The sequence below is a fragment of the Lissotriton helveticus genome, chromosome 8 (genome assembly GCF_964261635.1).
Source record: "Lissotriton helveticus chromosome 8, aLisHel1.1, whole genome shotgun sequence".
Classification (NCBI taxonomy): Eukaryota; Metazoa; Chordata; class Amphibia; order Caudata; family Salamandridae; genus Lissotriton; species Lissotriton helveticus.
The window spans coordinates 25,410,000-25,428,866 of NC_136069.1; the positions used below are offsets into that span (position 1 = coordinate 25,410,000).

The 18,867-nt window shown below is 43.5% G+C and overlaps 1 protein-coding gene across 1 annotated transcript in view; it reads left to right on the top strand.

Annotated features, from left to right (window-relative positions):
• LOC144772248 (uncharacterized) overlaps nucleotides 1-17,968 on the top strand; it is a 56,483-nt gene extending 38,515 nt beyond the window's left edge. The window contains 2 exon segments of the mRNA XM_078656464.1: nucleotides 12,181-15,740; nucleotides 15,742-17,968. Of these exon segments, the coding sequence (XP_078512590.1) occupies nucleotides 13,914-15,740; nucleotides 15,742-16,014 (2,100 nt within the window). The 5' untranslated portion in view covers nucleotides 12,181-13,913 and the 3' untranslated portion in view covers nucleotides 16,015-17,968.
• Nucleotides 17,969-18,867: the final 899 nt, after the last annotated feature.

Genomic DNA, 18,867 nt, shown 5'->3' on the forward strand with positions numbered 1-18,867 from the left:
CTGAACGAGTTGCTCCAGTATAGATGGAAAGGTTTAGGTACTGATTTAATTAGTGTCATTCTAGAACAGCGCCACAAATACCGAACGTTTCTGAACCAGCATTTTGTTCATGTCTCACCTCCAGACAGTAAACCATTCTATATAGACAGACAGCATCCGTTACGAGAAGTCCACCCAGTTAGAGGAGCGGGTGGCGATCTAGAACGAGTATTTGTTTACACCCCGATTACCAAGATGGAACTCTTAGAGATGAAGAAGTTAATTCCCTGTCACGACAAAGATCCTGCAGGGTTCCATCGAGAATTAAAAGACATGCTCCGTATGGGAGAATACACGTATCCAGATATCATTAAAATGTTAAAGGTCCTGTTGCCTGCGGGCATATATGAAAAACTCAAGGAAAAAGAATGGGAGGTGGGAGAGAAAAAGATAGATTGGACAGCTCTAGAAGCTGAAGATAATGCACGTGTACCAGGTACCGGTCTTGGGGACAAATGTAAAGAATTGCCCGAGTTATTGATCCAGGTTTTGCCAAGATTACTAGCCACGAAAAAGGAAGACTGGGATGCCATCTCAGCCTGTAAACAGAAACCAGATGAAGACACTAGTGATTTTTATTCTAGATTCGAGAAATGTTTTAGTATCAACAGTGGTTTGAAGACAGGTAGCGAGTCATACCCTCATCTTTTTGTTACTAAACTAGTCGAGAATTCAAGCCCACAAGTTAAAAATCGAGTTTTAAAAGTCGAAAGTACTTGGCAAGCTAATACCCCGTCACAAATGCTCCAGATGCTCCAGTATCACCAGAACAGAATCAGAGAAGAGCAAGAACACGAAAGGAAACGTATGAAAGATACGAAAATGAAAGTACTAGTTGCACAATCTGTTCCCCAAGACAGTCAGAAGAGGGGTCCGAATCAAGCCAGTCATACTGCAGTTCCCGTTAAAGGGACATGCAATTATTGTAAACAGCCAGGTCATTTTATAAACGAGTGTGCAGTTCTGAAACACAACATAGCCACTGGTAAGACTAAAGAAAGGCCACGTCCGCCTAGACAAGAACAAGTTTCGCAGACTTCTCAGTCACCACAGAATGCACAACAGACAGCTCCAGCACCGCAGCCTATCGCTGCAACACAGCATGTTACACAGCAGATGTACCAGTATGCCCAGACAGAGTATCCAGAGTATCAACCATATTTATGAAACAGCCTAGAGAGGGAGGTAGGCTTGCCTCTCATCGAGATACCTGTAGATCAAGAGGGTCCCTATGTACACAGTCAAGTATTAGGGAAAGACAGAAAGTTTCTGATTGATACAGGGGCAAGTAGGACTACTATCAGTCATGACGAGGTTCCAGGGGCTCCGCTCTCAGGCTCTAGAAATGTTTCCCTTGGATTTTCAGGAAAGCCTATTGTAAACGAGATTTCAAAGCCAGTTACTCTAGAAGTTGGTCCATTGTCCCGAACTACTGATTTATTACTTACGAAGTCATGTCCAGAAAATTTGTTAGGTATTAAGACATTAAAAGAATTAGGTGCAGTAATTTGTTGCTCCCCAGAGGGAGTTCGTTTGTTTTTAAGGGACTATAAAGGTCACTATGTATTACGCGATTTTGATCCAAGATTATCCAATGTACCGCAGCATCTATGGGCGCAAGGTCCAACTGATGTAGGTTTTATGCAAATCACACCCCATCGTGTGACCCTCAAGCAAGGTATAGTCCTGCCACGGATCAGACAGTACAGATTGCCACCTGAGGCTGTAACAGCCTTATCCAAAATTATTGACGAGCTCATTGCTCAAGGAGTGGTTGTAGAAACTGACTCCAATGTATGTAATTCTCCTATCATTCCAGTCATGAAACGTACTAATCCAAATGCACCTCCGGTATATCGATTAGTGATTGACCTTCGAGAACTTAATAAATGTATCATACCTCAGTATCCAGTAGTCCCAGATATTTCATCCCTATTAACAGCCATTGATTCTGAAGCTACATTTTTTACTGTAATAGACCTCAAGAATGCATTTTTCAGTGTTCCCATTCATCCAGACAGCCAGTACCTTTTTGGTTTTTGTTTAAATGGAAGGAGCTATAAATTCACACGAGCTCCTCAAGGTTTCACAGAAAGTCCTAGTATTTACAGTCAAGCACTTAAAAGACAACTAGACAATATTCACATGCCAGCTGACACTGCCCTGCTCCAGTATGTCGATGATCTACTGATCACAGCCCATTCTGAACGTGACTGCGAGCGAGCGTCACTTACAGTTCTGTATTTCCTAGCCGAGATGGGGCACAAGGTGTCCCCTTCGAAGCTCCAGTTCTGTGTCCAGCAAGTGATCTACTTAGGCCACTTACTGTCCAAGTAGGGTAGGCAGTTGACACCAGACCGTATCCAGTTGATAGCGAGTCTTCCACAGCCCAAGACACAGAAGGAGGTACGTGCTTTTATCGGCCTCACTTCTTACTGCAGACAATGGATTCCTCAGTATGCATTTCTAGCCAAGCCACTGATACAGTTAACGACACAGGAGGCAGCCGTATCGACTGTCCTCCCTTGGACATCTGAACATACACTTAGTTTCAATGAATTAAAGAAAGCTTTATGCCAAGCACCGGTTCTAGCTACACCGAACTACAGTAAGCCTTTTACACTTTTTGTCACAGAACGTGATGGTACTGCATTATCTGTTCTCACACCTGATCAAGCAGGACAGTACAAGCCCTGTGCTTATTTTTCGAGCACACTAGATCCAGTAGCCCAGGCTCTGCCTGCGTGCCTCAAGTCAGTTGCAGCCACAGCTCTAGCAATCAGACAAAGTGATTCCATAGTGTTAGGACATTCCCTGACAGTACAAGTTCCACATTCCGTGGAAGTTCTTTTAAACCGAACACAGACTCAGCATTTGACCATTGCACGTTTAACAGGTTATGAACTGACACTGTTCCAGCCACACATAGAAATCAGACGCTGCAACATTCTAAATCCTGCTACACTGTTACCGTCAGTTACTTCAAATCCTGCCACACATGACTGCGTGGAAGTTATTAACACTATGACAAAGCCAAGACAAGACCTGACAGACATTGCATTACCTAATCCCGACCTGACACTTTATGTGGACGGTTCATGTATGAGAACTAGTACAGGAGAACTAGTAGCCGCGTATGCAGTGACTACTGAAACCGAAGTTATTGAAACACACCGTATTGACACCCTGTCTGCTCAAGCAGCAGAGCTAGTTGGTCTGACCCAAGCCTGCATACGTGCCAAGAACCTGAAAGTAAACATATATACAGATTCACGTTACGCATTCGGAGTTGTACATGACTTTGGAGTACTCTGGCAGGAGAGAGGTTTCATGACTTCTCATGGAACCAAGATTCAGCATGGTCTCCTCATTCAAGCTCTGTTAGATGCAATACATTTACCGACAGCTATCGCTATCATGAAGTGCAAGGCACATACGAAAGTTACTGACATCATTTCCCAAGGTAATGATCTAGCAGATCGAACAGCCAAGCTTACAGCTCAGACACCAGACATTCCAGTTAACAAGACACAGACATTCATTCCAGAACAGACTACTTGTATGACAGTTAAGGACCCTACACAAGATGTCATAGACATACAGTTACATGCTACTCCTGAAGAAATTAAGAAATGGTCCGAACAAGGAGGGGTCCAGACAGATCAGGGATGGGTGACGAAGGGAAAAGCCACATGGTTTCTCCCCGACTCTATGGTTCAAGTCATTATCAATACCGCACATAGTCCAGCACACCTAGGAGAAAAAGCCATGTTAGACAGTATCCAGAACCTTTGGTTCAACAAGCACTTACGAGCTGCAGCCAAGCAGAAAGTCCGTACCTGTATGATATGTTGCCAGTTCAATCCAGGTAAAAGTGTCCCGGTGGAACAAGGTGGATTCCAACCTCCTGACCACCCTTTTGAAGTCCTCCAGATGGATTATATTCAGATGGAGCGATGTCGAGGTTTCAAGTATGTCCTCGTAGTTGTATGCGCTTTGTCCAGGTGGACAGAAGCATATCCAGTTCCAGATTACACAGCAGCGACCACTGCCAAGCAGTTGGTTCGTGAATTCTTCCCCCGTTATGGACTCCCTAGGGTCGTGTATTCTGATAACGGCCAGCCATTCTCATCTGAGTTGATGAAACATGTTTCCCTTTTGTTAGGGTACCAGTGGAAGTTCCATTGTGTACGCCATCCTGAAGCAGCCGGTCTCGTAGAGAGACATAATCAAACCCTGAAAATCCGTATTGCTAAGACATGTAAAGAGAAAGGTGTAGACTGGCTAGTTGCCCTGCCAGTTGCTTTATTCTTTATGCGCATGGTCGCACATTCCAGATCAGGTCTGTCCCCTTATGAGGTCGTATTCGGCCGTCCCCCAAACATGTGGGGTACACCTAGACCTCGCAGTATTACAGATGTTTCCAGTAGTATGTTGACAGATTACCTAGCTTCCTTGATGTCTGCCCTACACTCTTGTCGTTCACAGGTTGCCGCTGCATTTCCAGATAATACCGAAGTGAAACCGCATGAGGTCATCCCAGGTGACCTAGTACTGGTCAGGAACTTTGATCGTTCAAGTCCGCTGGAGCCTCGCTGGAAGGAGCCGAGACTAGTCCTTCTGACCACCCGTACGGCCGTGAAGTTGGAAGGCCGCAAGGGATGGGTCCATCTGTCGCATATCAAGAAATTTCATGGAATCAGACAAAAGACTTTTAATGACAATTCCAAAGACTGTTCCATTTCTAAAGACTGCCTGAAACAAGACTCTAAATCAGACATTAATTTCAATCCCGAACTGAAAGTTCCTCTGTTAGAGAAAACTCCGCAGCAGGAGTATAAATTAAAGCTCCGGTCTAGTAAAATAAGTCAGCCAGTTTAATTGTCTAAGTCCCTCTCGGGTGAAACGGTTAGACAGGTTTCTGACATGTATGAGATAGACCCCCATAGTGAGAGAGTTAGTCAAAACTCTATCAAATGTATCATTGTTCTAAGTTTTCTTCTATTTTTGAGTTTGATGGTTACCTGCACAAGTTATGCATTACATTTATGTTTTCCAATTTCTCATGTAAATATGTTTTCTAATGCTACAGTAGAGCACACATTTAGTGATCTGCCTCCTCACGAGTTATCCTATCGTCTTGCTATGCGTAATAACACATTCATCAGAATGTTACACTATTCACACCAGACCAGCAATGCCACTAATTGTTGGGTGTGTGGTCGACTCCCCCCTTTCCAGACACCGAAGGGAGTTCTGCCACTCTTTCCTTATCCGTTTTCACATAATGGTTCGTGTGGGGCATGGTCCACGTTAACGTCATCTTCAAATGATATGTCCCTTCTGAATAGAACATGTTTTCCAGACAAGCAAGGTCTCCCCCATAGAACAGGGTTAGATCTAGAAAATGAAGTTTACAATTTAGGTAATTATTCTTCGAATTTTATGGTCCTGAATGTTCAGTCTGATACTACTCCAGACTTACCTGCTATTTCAGTACTACCAGTCAAAGGCGAATTATGTGTCCGAAAGAATGGTTCCGCACATGTAGGACATAGTGATTGTACTACTACTGTCGAGTATAGTGACAGTGGGAAATCTATTTTCAAAGCATCACGTCATTCTTATTTTGTTTGTTGTATGTTCGTCTGCCCCTCGATTGGGATGGAACATGTTACATTGCCTTCCTACTGCCACCAGTTTTTCTAGCCCCATCTGATTATCATAGAAACACACATCTAGTACACGTCAGACATAGAAGGGAGATCGAGTCCCCAATTGTCGATCAAACTGAAACTACTCTAGAACAGTATACAGATTTCAATAAAGGTTTCTTCTTTTTTATAGGACCTATCCAGAATAGTAAGTTAATACGTAGGTTAACCAGAACCCTTGAAGCAGTAGTGAATGAGACTACTTCTGCTCTAGGTAATTTAACCGAAGAGCAATCTGCTATGAGATTTGTCGTGCTCCAAAATCGTCTCGTTCTTGACGTCATACTGGCCGATAGAGGAGGAGCATGTAGAGTCATCGGATCTAGTTGCTGCATTTTCATTCCTAATAACGCACCGTCTGTTTATTCAGCTATAACCAGACTTCATAAAATTGCCCATCAGTTACACCAGAATCCAGGCACCTGGACATGGTCCGGTTGGCTCTGGAGTATCATATCTGCCTGGGGATGGAAAGTATTGTCATTCCTAGGTATTGCAGTAATGATCATTTTCAGTTGCTGCCTCTGTATACAATGTGGCCCTGCGATTTGTGGCATTTGTGCTACCTCTTGTATTCCTAGTCCTAAGTCCCGTTCCAAGACAATTCGAGACGAGCAAATGATGCTATATGAAATGATAGATGGTATCATGAATATTGATGTTTCCTGATGGAAACGTAGGGCACAAGGAGGGAATGTGGAAAAGTAAATTTTGCCATGTTGTATGTGCCTACGTGTTCCCCATGTTATGTCATATGTGCATGATCGATATGCATGTATTCCCCTCTGATCGATTAAAGACGCAATTACAGTTGTGTCCATCTCTAGTATGTCAGTCTCCAGTCCTCGTGAATACAACGAATATCAGGCCTATGTAATCCTACGTTGCCACATTTTACAGTGTGCACGTTAATTCATTGAATTGTCCCCGTTTCTAGGCCTCAAAAGGGCCCGGACTCAGATTCAGCTCCTGTTTCCTGAACCCTCTCCGAGGAGCGATACAGCCCCCACCTGTATCCCTGACCCTTAGCTTACTTTCATGCCTCGCAGTGCCCGGCTCGGCCTGGCTCTGCCTTCCAGTCTCCCAAGAGTATGTTATGTTTCTAGTTATCAGTTCAGCCCTCCTTCTCTGCATTCCTAAGCTACTGAATCGCATCAATAGTTTCCGTCATGGTCTAGCCTTTATGTCTCCATGTAAGAGAAATACTGTATTAATATTCATAGAATATTCCCCGCACACGCACTACATATAGAATAATGCATGCACCAGTCTGTTAGCCTTTACTCTGATAACTCTTGGATTCTATCAACATGTTCTCTAAACACTAGATACTAGATAGGCTTTAGGTACATGTCGCTCTGACCCTCCAGACTTTCGTCTCCTCTTCTAGCGCAGAAGTCATAGCCCCCCAGTTCTCCCTGGTAACACGTCATTGTCAGTTTGCGCGCACCACTAGGTTAGAGGTCCCAGCTGCTCAGGTAGCCCCCTCCATGTTTCCGCCCCTTTTTATGACATATTCTGTTACGTTTGCATCACATGTCTATGTATACGCCCTGTACACACCTCTTGTTACACCCACTTTATGCCTTATCTTTCGCGACTGCTACAAACTCCGCCTACTGCTACGCCTACTGTACTGAATACAATGTATTTGTTTAACTATAAATATTGTGCACTGTTATTAAAAGTTACCCCTTGTTCCTTATGCTCCCAGATCCTGCCCCGGCAGCTGCCGGGCCCTGCCATCCTATTCCCATGCAGGCTGTCCCGTTCCTGTCCCTTATGCTTAATTAAAGCCTGTCAACTCTAGCTACCTCGTATCTTGACTCTTATTTATTGAGCTATCTGTTTATATTGTATCCAGTCAAAAATAGAACCGGTAATTAATTATTTATTTACCACACTACTATGGCCTGAACTGTTAGGTCCCTCATGGCAGCTAGACCCTCTTCATTCGTAACACAGTTTTCCCATCTGATCCGTCTAAGGTTATTTGAGAGGGCTATTTCCACACAATCACCAGGGCCCTCACATTTTGGTAAATCAAATAACCTGTATGTAAGGACTAATGGGTTGTGATCACTCTCCACCCGTTCTTCTATCCGCATATCATCCATAGTAGACCAATTTTCCTTATTCGTCAGGATGTAATCGATATGACTGTGTGATATACCATTATTAAAAGTGGAGGCGCCCTGCTTGTCAGAACCCATTCTTCCATTTGTGGCACGTAAACCATGCTCCACACTGAGGACTTTGAGTTGTAATGCTGCCTCTGACCATTTCTTAATAGGTGATATTGTCAGCTGAGGGATCTTCCAAATATAATCCTCTTCCACTGTGAGATCCATATCATGATTGTCTAGCTGTTCAAAGCAGCAGTTGAAATCTCCTGACACAATAATATTACTACCTATTGAGCGATATCGCTCGAGGAGACTAACTGATCAACTGCTTCAGTATGTTTGCCACCAGAGAGTCCCCTTGAGTAAATATTAAAAATAAGGAGCTCCTTATAGTCTGAACATTTAAGTTTAACTAACAAAATGTCTGGGCTGTTTGTGACCAGCTGAGTGACAGAATATCTACTGTCCTGCTTAACCCATGTCAGCAAGCCACCCTTCGGTCTTCCCCTTAAGCTAGGGATGGCAGAGGTATAGAAATTTAAATATCCTTGCTTGTATTCTGGAGTTACCTGCCATGATTATATCCTTATTATCCAAAAAGGCTTGCCAGTCCAGAGGTGTTACCTTACTCCTTAACCCAGCCACATTCCATGACACCAGAGTTGATAAAGCAGGAAAACTCATACCATCAGCTCTGGGATGAGGGTCAGCCCTACCCCTGCCTTTTTTTGAATGATAAACCCCCGTCTAGACTGGTGTCCAATACCTCCTGATTCGAATCGATATTATTTTGAAAAGTATTTAATACCATGCAGTCATTTGGTTGATTTGGGCTCTTGGTCCCTTCGAAAACCTCTAAGGTATTACATATGCCCTCTATGATAGACCGGGGCAAACAAGTATCACTTGTGTGAGTGGGACTATGAGCTAGAATATCGTCCGTTGCACAGGACTGAGGTAGTTTAATACATACAGTGTTACGGTCCCCCTGGAGTCAATCGCAGTCATTTAGCCCTGACAGAATACCAAACCTATTTCCTAAACTAATCACTCATTCGTTAGATTGGGCATCTACTCCCCACCTATTCATCAAGGTATCCCACCTTGGCCCTGGAGTTTTGGGATACGTTACATTTTGCCGCTCACCATAAAAGAATTTTAAGGTGAGGGGAACAATAGTGCCACTCCTACGTTGGGGGGGGAGTACATTTGACAAAACATTGGGGATAACAGCCGAATGGGAAAAGTTCACCACCACACAATCCCCTTTAAACTTTTTCGGTCTGCTCCCTATCCAGGCTGTTCTTCTGACCGACGTAATCTCGCCTGCTAGCTGCTGTTTCCCTCCATGGGCCATCTGCATATTACCTGACAGCCAGTGCAACGCCTTACTAGAGAGGGATGTTGGGGATTCTGGTTGCCCAGGTGCCAGCGGTGGAACGTTTGCCAATACCAATACCAGAGGTGAAGCTTCTACCATGAATTGAGGAGAGTCTGTTTCATGGCAAAATACTGGTTGAGCGGTGGATGTTGGCAAAACCTCCTCTCTTACTATTGTGTGAATGTCTACATTTGCTGGCATCTGACCAAGTGGAATGGTTGCTGTCATACTCCTCTCTACCTCTACCACAGTCAAACCATTCTCCCCAGGTGTACCTGTTAAGTTTGAAACCAGGGTCACTATATTACCAACCTCCCCATTTACCTTATTCTGGATCCCACCAAGTTTTTTCACCTCTGCAGTGAGCTTATCAATTTTGGCCACCATTGGTTTTATAATGGCTTTAATTTTACACTCAATCATGTCTGCTATCCTAAGGAATAGCTCCTCATCCATAGTGTGCTTGGCACTGGCCTCCCCAGCGTCCGTATTCTTATCCTTAGTTTTCCGAAGAGGTGAAGCCCTTTTTTTCCTTAACCCTGAGCGTAACCCACCACGCTTGGGTAGGGCCTTTTTACATTTTCTGTCTGTCCTAGTTTCCTGCTCTACAGAGGAAAGATCATCTTCTAAGACCTGAACATGTATCTCTTGATCAAAATCATCATCACTTTCCAAAATAACCTCAGGGTCAATTTCTAGATCGACCGCTGGGAGTGTGCTTTGATCATACATGCCACTGGCATGGAGATCGGTCCCAGGGGCATCGCTACCAGCAGCCTGTAGGGATGTATCGGCCACAGTGAATAGCTGGGACGGACTTATAGGAAGGAGTACTGGCGATTGGCTTAGTCCTAATGACTGACGCCTTTCGCTGTTTATTTTAGATACTACTTGGACCATATAATTATCCATCGTATTTGACGCGATTGGAGCTAGTTTTTTGGCATGTTACACAGTTACTAGTTAGCACCCACAGGAATATAGGGGGTATTATGCCCTCAGACAAACAGTACTTAAATGGGAAGTGAGAGGGGCGAGCAGATCGACAATCCTCTTGTGTAGATTAATAGGAGTAAATAAAAGAGTCTTACGAAATGAGGATGCTTCAAACGTGATAATAGCAGAGTGGTCGGCCCAGTCCAGTCACGGCCAGTCTCGGACTGTCTAAGACTGTCCGCCCTTTGTCCGGGCCTCGTCCCGTGCCTCGTCCCGCACGCGTCCCGCTTCGCGGAGAGCCTAGACTGCTCTTGTAGCCCTCAGCAAGCAAGGGGGCGTGGCCGCTGCGGGAAGAGGCTACAGCTGTTTCTAATGCCTCGCAGTCCCGCAGCGGTAGAGCAGCAATCAGTGGCACTCCGGGAGAGCGAGTGCGGCGCTTGTAGGCGTCCTTTCTCAGCCCCAGCAACAACAGAACCAACAGGATTCCTGGTCCTCCGTAAGTCACAGCAACAAAGTTTTTAGCAAGTGAGCGGCACCCGCGAAGCGGGTGCCGCAAAAGGTTATGGGCTCGGCAGGCTAGGGGGCGTGGCCGCTGCGGGAAGAGGCTACAGCTGTTTCTAATGCCTCGCAGTCCCGCAGCGGTACAGCAGCAATCAGGGGCACTCCGGGAGAGCGAGTGCGGCGCTTGTAGGCGTCCTTTCTCAGCCCCAGCAACAACAGAACCAACAGGATTCCTGGTCCTCCGTAAGTCCCAGCAACAAAGTTTTTGGCAAGTGAGCTAGTGAGTGGCACCCGCGAAGCGGGTGCCGCGAAAGGTTATGGGCTCGGCAGGCTAGGGGGCGTGGCCGCTGCTGGAAGAGGCTACAGCTGTTTCTAATGCCTCGCAGTCCCGCAGCGGTACAGCAGCAATCAGGGGCACTCCGGGAGAGCGAGTGCGGTGCTTGTAGGCGTCCTTTCTCAGCCCCAGCAACAAAAGAACCAACAGGATTCCTGGTCCTCCGTAAGTCCCAGCAACAAAGTTTTTGGCAGGTGAGCTAGTGAGTGGCACCCGCGAAGCGGGTGCCGCGAAAGGTTATGGGCTCGGCAGGCTAGGGGGCGTGGCCGCTGTGGGAAGAGGCTACAGCTGTTTCTAATGCCTCGCAGTCCCGCAGCGGTACAGCAGCAATCAGGGGCACTCCGGGAGAGCGAGTGCGGTGCTTGTAGGCGTCCTTTCTCAGCCCCAGCAACAACAGAACCAACAGGATTCCTGGTCCTCCGTAAGTCCCAGCAACAAAGTTTTTGGCAGGTGAGCTAGTGAGTGGCACCCGCGAAGTGGGTGCCGCGAAAGGTTATGGGCTCGGCAGGCTAGGGGGCGTTGCCGCTGCGGGAAGAGGCTACAGCTGTTTCTAATGCCTCGCAGTCCCGCAGTGGTAGAGCAGCAATCAGCGGCACTCCGGGAGAGCGAGTGCGGCGCTTGTAGGTGTCCTTTCTCAGCCCCAGCAACAACAGAACCAACAGGATTCCTGATCCTCCGTAAGTCACAGCAACAAAGTTTTTTGCAAGTGAGCTAGTGAGTTGTTTTTTCATGATTCTGTTATTCTAGGGTTACTTGTAGACACACTGAAGTTAAGATTTCTTCAATAATTTTCTTGCTGTGACATAAAATTCAAGATGCATGTTATTTACAAGGATCTTGAATATCGAAACCAGTCTTGGGTTGCCTTTGTTCCTGTTTGGTGTGAAGGTTGCCTTGCAGTTTGAGCTTCACTGTTCTCATTCGAGCAAGATCAAGACTGGTTTGTATAAGGATGGTTCCAGTCTTTACAGGCAAAGTGAGCAATACGACAAATAACTGAAAATCTGTACAGTGGCTGCGAATGATACAGTAACATAAATGTCATCAGACTTAGTGTACATTTAATTGAAATTAGTTATTCTCTTTTCCATGTTATGTTCTATATGCATCCTATAGATTTAGTGATAACAAATCTTTTTATTTCCACAGAGCGCAGAGTCATAAATACGTAATACGATGAAGAAGAACAGAGATGACACCAGAAACCGAACAGCACAGTAAGAGACAGAAGGACTCACACATGAAGAAATGCTACAACATGCATCATGAGCAATCCAGTCGCTCCAAGAATCAGAGAACGACCAAGCCACATGACCCCTAAGCATAGTAACAAATTGCAGCATCAGTTATTGCTCTGGACATTCTTTATTAAAGGGTGCACCGACTAGCGAACATGATAAGAACCATGCTGTGGCTTTAGTCCATCATACAATCTGTTGCACTATACCTTCTGAACAACAGAACAAAATCAAACGTGGGCAAAACATCAATTGTAAAGCAAACAACTAAAGTTGACAATAATATAATATTTCAAACGCAGAACACTACCCTAGTGTGCACAGACTTGGCAAAGAAGTTTATACGTTGCTTGCATGTGTGGTAAAAACGGACCAAACTGAAGAGCCCAACATTTTGGGAATACTTTTGAATAGCCAGTTTATTTTTTACTAAACACATGAAGAAGGTTGTTACCACTTGGTTTGTAATTCTGGGTATGCTATTCAAATGTTTCCACTTCTACCGATTACCTCTAGGAATACTGTCATCAAACCACTGTTTGGCTTGAAATTGGAGTATGGAAATGTCCTATATTTGGGCTAACCTCTGTATCTTGTGCAAAGGCTTCAAATTGTCCAAAATTCGGCAGCTAGACTGGATGTAGGATTAACCTGGAGAATCTGGGAAAACTTCACTGGCTTCTGGTGAAAAAAAAGGAATTTGGTTTAAGACTTTATGTATCACCCACACGGCCTACAATGATACGGAATCATCGTAACTTAGCTGTAAATTACAGAATTATGTTCGTAGGAGAAGCCTTTTAGTAATTATACCAAGAGTCAATCTTTCTAGGCAAGGAGGTAGATCTTCTACGTTTCTTGTACCCTCCCTAAGGATTCCCTCCCAATTGAACTAAAACTTAGCAACAACTTTCATTCCTTTCCGAAACAGCAGACAATTGTTTTTCAGTGAGATCCAATCGGTTGTTAATTCCTTTTTCCTTTTAGGATTACTGTTGTTAATAGAGCTTGGACAACCTTTGGGTAGCTGTTGCAATCCCAAATTAATCAATCATTTGCAATAAGCAGTTAGCCAGCAATGATGTTAATTCTTTGTTCAGTTCTTTGAAAATGTTTAACCAAGATCGAAGATGCATACCTCAGCAGAAAAAGCATACTGATTGGCAAGGATTCTAGTCACCATTGAACTTTATATTTAAAGGTACAAAACAGACATGTTGGAAATACCACATATATGTAGTGAATGTTAATAAAGTATCAGTATTTCAGCAACCACAGTCCGTCTGCCTTGTTAGAATTTCAGCAACAGTCAGTCAGCATGCACATCAATGGGATGTATGCCAAAATGTGACTGACCAATGGACCTTAATCACTGGGAAAAAAAATCATACATGCACAGCAAACAAAAGGTTAGCTTTGGTTTCTACTTGATACTGAAGCAGTATCGGCAAACAGGAGGCACCTCATAAAAGCGGAGTGGCTTTGGGAAGTCCATTCATCAAGCATCATAGCTCAAAGTCCACTCACAAACAATAACAGAAAAAAACTATACAGAAGAAGTTTTTGGTGCGAAAAGGTATCAAACTGAAACTTTGCTAACAGCAACCACAAGGATCAAAATCATTCAGATGCATTGAAAGTAAGATGAGTTATAATGCAACATCAATTCAAGGAGATGATTATGAAACATCTACAGGAGAACCATCAAATGCATACAGTGAATGTGGAAAGAGCCTGACTCGGGGTAAACAACTAAAACGGCATCTGCGAACCCAAATAGAGGAAAAACTATGCAAATGCAGTGAATGTGGAAAGAGCTTTGCTCATGCTAGAAATCTTAAGAGTCATCAGAGAGCACACACCGGGGAAAAATACACATGCAGTGTATGTGCAAAGAGCTACAGTAACTCACCATCACTAAAGAGACATCAGAGAACACTCACAGGAAAAAAACCATATACATGCAGGGAATGTGGCAAGAGCTATACTCAGTTACGGTCTCTACAGAACCATCAGCTAACGCACACTGGGGAAAAGCCATTCACATGCAGTGAATGTGGAAAAAGCTTTACTGACGCATTACAGCTCAAGAGGCATCAGCGCAAACACACAGGTGAAAAACCATACAAATGCAGTGAATGTGGAAAGAACTTTGCTCATGCTAGAAATCTTAAGAGTCATCAGAGACAACACACCGGGGAAAAATACACATGCAGTGAATGTGGAAAGAGCTTTGCTCACTTACCAAGCCTAAAGTACCATCAGTGGACACACACAGGGGGAAAACAATATGCATGCAATGAATGCGGAAAGAGATTTACTACATTAACAATGCTGAAGCAACATCAGCGAACACACACAGGGGAAAAACCATACATATGCAGTGAATGTGGAAAGGGCTTTATTTACTTAACAAGCCTAAAGTACCATCATTTGGCACACACAGGGGAAAAACCATATACATGCAATGAATGTGGAAAGAACTTTTCTTACTTGGTTAACCTAAAGAGACATAAACAAACACACACAGGAGAAAGACCATACACATGCAGTGAATGTGGAAAGAGCTTTATTCAAACCTCAACTCTAAAGAACCAGCAACAAACACACACAGGTGAAAAACCATATAAATGCAGTGAATGTGGAAAGAGCTATAGTCAATCAGCAGCCCTAAAAATTCATCAGAGAACTCATACAGGGGAAAAACCATACACATGCAGTGAATGTGGAAAGAGCTTTACTCAAACCTCAACTCTAAAGAACCATCAGCGAACACACACAGGTGAAAAACCATATAAATGCAGTGAATGTGGAAAGAGCTATAGTCAATCAAGAGCCCTAAAAATTCATCAGAGAACTCATACAGGGGAAAAACCATACACATGCAGTGAATGTGGAAAGAGCTTTACTCAAACCTCAACTCTAAAGAACCATCAGAGAACACACACAGGTGAAAAACCATATAAATGCAGTGAATGTGGAAAGAGCTTTACTCAAACCTCAACCCTAAAGATCCATCAGAGAAAACACACAGGGAAAAAACTATTTACATGCAATGAATGTGGAAAAAGCCTTGGTAATTTAAAACTCCTAAAGAGCCATCAGCGAACACATACAGGGGAAAAACCATATACATGCTCTGAATGTGGAAAGAATTTTAGTCAAACATCTTCTCTAAAGGCTCATCAGCGAATACACACAGGGGAAAAACCATACGCATGCAGGCAATGTGGAAAGAGCTTTACTCAATCTACTCACCTGAATAGACATAAACTAACACACACTGGGGAAAAACCATATACATGCTCTGAATGTGGAAAGAATTTTAGTGAAACATCTTCTCTAAAGGCTCATCAGCGAATACACACACGGGAAAAACCATACGCATGTAGGCAATGTGGAAAGAGCTTTACTCAATCTACCCACCTGAATAGACATAAATTAACACACACTGGGGAAAAAAACATAAATATGCTGTAAATGTGGAAAGAGCTTTACTCACTTTGCAAACCTTAAGAGCCATCAGCGAACACACACAGGTGAAAAACCATACACATGCTGTGAATGTGGAAAGAATTTCAATAAAGCATCAACTTTAAAGACTCATCAACGAACACACACCGGCGAAAAAACGTATTCATGCAGTGAATGTGGAAAGCGCTTTACTCAATTTATACACCTAAAGAGACATAAACAAACACACTTCTGTAAAACCAAACTGGTGGAAGTAGCCGTACTCAATTAGCACATCTAAAGAACCATCAGTGAACACACAGGGAGTAAAGCATACACCTGGAGAGACTGTAAAAGAGCTTTATTAACCCCTTGCATGCTGGTGACGGCTCCCGTCCGTCATGGCACACAGTGCTCGTTCGCTGATGACGGCCGGGGGCCGTCACGACCACGCCCGCGATCGGAATGTCCAGCACAGGAGCGGAATTCCGACCGCAGGCAAGGGGTAAATCAGTGTTTCTAGAGATCCATCAACAGATATACACACACAGGTGAAACAACATACACACTCAGTGACTATGGAAAGTACGTTATTGCATAATAGAGTAACTTTATATCAGAGAGAACAAGTTATTTTATTTTTCATACCTAATTTTGTATAAAACAATGTACACCTACTTACTTGGCTATCCATTCTAATTCACCATCGGCAAGCACACAAGAAAATATTTTCAACTGCAGTACATGAGAGGCCTTTTTTTGGGCTGCTCGCCATGCAAAGGCATACGGTCTGTGAAGAAACTGCAAAAAAAGCTGCCTACCAGGGGTAGGTACTTGGGTAATATGCCACTGCTGATCTACGCTAATAATTTTAGCACTTGCCCCGCCTTTCGTTCGAAGGAGCCAGCAAGCCGCCCAAATTGGGTTGGGCTACAAACGACAGCTACCTCATTGATAGGCTATTTCTTAAGTGCTTGGTTCACTGGTGATACTAATACGAACTATCCACTGTGTTGATAGTATATATAGATTGGTCCTGAAGTATTGCCATGTGATCCTCCAGATACACCAGGCAAGAAGCAAGTCAACCTGTAACTCGTAGCCACGACTGGACATCATTTCAGAGGTTGCTTGCACTCTCAATTTTTAATTGGGACCAGTGGACTTACTTATTAAATTGAATTTGGTGCATCGCTGGACTCCCCTTTTTAACCTTCCCTACACTATTCCTGCACATTTTTCACTTGCATCTACACCACTAGGCCCTTTACCCTCACTGCACCTGCTGGCCTGGGATAAAAAGATCTCCGATTAAGAGCCCCTCATAGGGTGCTTGTCAGACATTGCAGCGCCGGGCTGATGAGGAGCATGCCCTCTGATGAAGCATAGCACCCACCCGGTTGTGTGAGTTCTCTTTCCCAAAACAGGAGACTCCCTGTCTCTACCATAGGGTCAGGGTAGTAGACTGACCAGGCCTCTTCTCGCTTTTTTGCTCTTTTCCTTAGGAACTGTATACCTGGTTTGCTTACTCATGTTTACCTATACAACCAGGATATGGACCAACATCCCCGAATCCATGAGGATCACCCCAACGCTACTCCAATTTAGGAAAAAGATGAAGACTCACATATTTAAGGAACACTACTTCACAGTGCAGTAACGGTCTAGAAACCAACCACCTCCTATCACTAATTGAATGTAAGCTTTTATTTGACCCTGTACGGTGCTCTGCTAGCTTTTGAGTACATTCACCCCATAAAAATTGATGGATGTTACGTAAGCAAACTATCCAACCATTAGATGAGGCATTTGGATAAAATGTATTTTCTTATTTTATAGACACAGCAAAATATTATGCATTAGTTTGTGCTCTGTTTGCTATTGAACAAATGCCACTATCTCCTTTCTCACAAAGAAAGGATGCCTGTAGATTTGCAATGTTTTCTCACAAGTGCAATGTTTTTTGTAACATGACTAAATATTTCTATGCCCAAGTGAAAGCAGATCATAGAATCTTTCCTCGTACTACTGGGTTATGACAACTCGTGTATGAACAAAATGTACCAATGTTAGACTAGTAACTGTGCAAGAGGAATTCATAATCATGGAATGAATGTGATATAGGCTTTGAACAGCCATTACAGTAAAAGCCTACTTATGGTGTTAAGCATTGGCAAAGAAATCTGGTGGAGGATCTTAGGTTAAGTTTTTTGAAGTCTGTTAAGTTTCACTTTATATAAAGTGAAATAAAGTTAATCCTTATTGGTATATATATGTTAATGATGATTTTATTAATCTTGTAACCTGTTTTGTGTTCATTTGAATGACATTTTTCACAATTCCCTATTGCTTTTCCAAATCACAATATCCATTTAAACTTGACAATGCTTAATTAGCTAATGGATGAGAAATGCCCACTTGGCAGACTACCATGTGATCACAATTCTCATCCATATTCAAATACATAAGATTGTTGAGTGCTCCTTGGCAGGTGCCATGGCATCAGGGGTATGCCCTAATCTGGAGTCAGAAGATGTGCTGGGTAGGGGCTTTTGTTAACTAGAATGCCAGAAATTATGTTCAATCCTGCCATGATGTGTATCTGAAACAAGCCCCTAATGAGGCACTATCCCCAAGAAAAACGGATACCAAACCAAACACCGTGATCGGATATTGTTAAATTATTGGTCATCGAAGGTAAAATGTACCGATCTATCTAAAAACACACAGTATTTCATAATTCATCATGGAAAATGCTCAGTAGGTGTACAGATTTTTATTTTTAATAACATGTAGAGTATTCTGCATTCAGGAGAACCTAGACATCCCATGTATCCACCTTTATGCCATATCCCAACCACCATGAAGACCCCAGCCCTAGTAACGATCCTTTGAGATCTATCTTGTCAGTGGCCGGAGGAAATACTTTAACTTTCAAAAGCCTGAAGGCTGCGAACTGTAAATTAGACTCTGTAAGGCAAATAAATATATTCAATGTTAGTGTTTCCTGGTCGTAGCTGAATAATGCGCTAACCACCTCTCCACAAAGCACAAAAATTAAGAATTTATTGCAGAAATCTTTCACAACTGAAGGATTTCTTAGGGAACAGTGTAGGACAAATCACATCTACGTTCCCAATTTCTT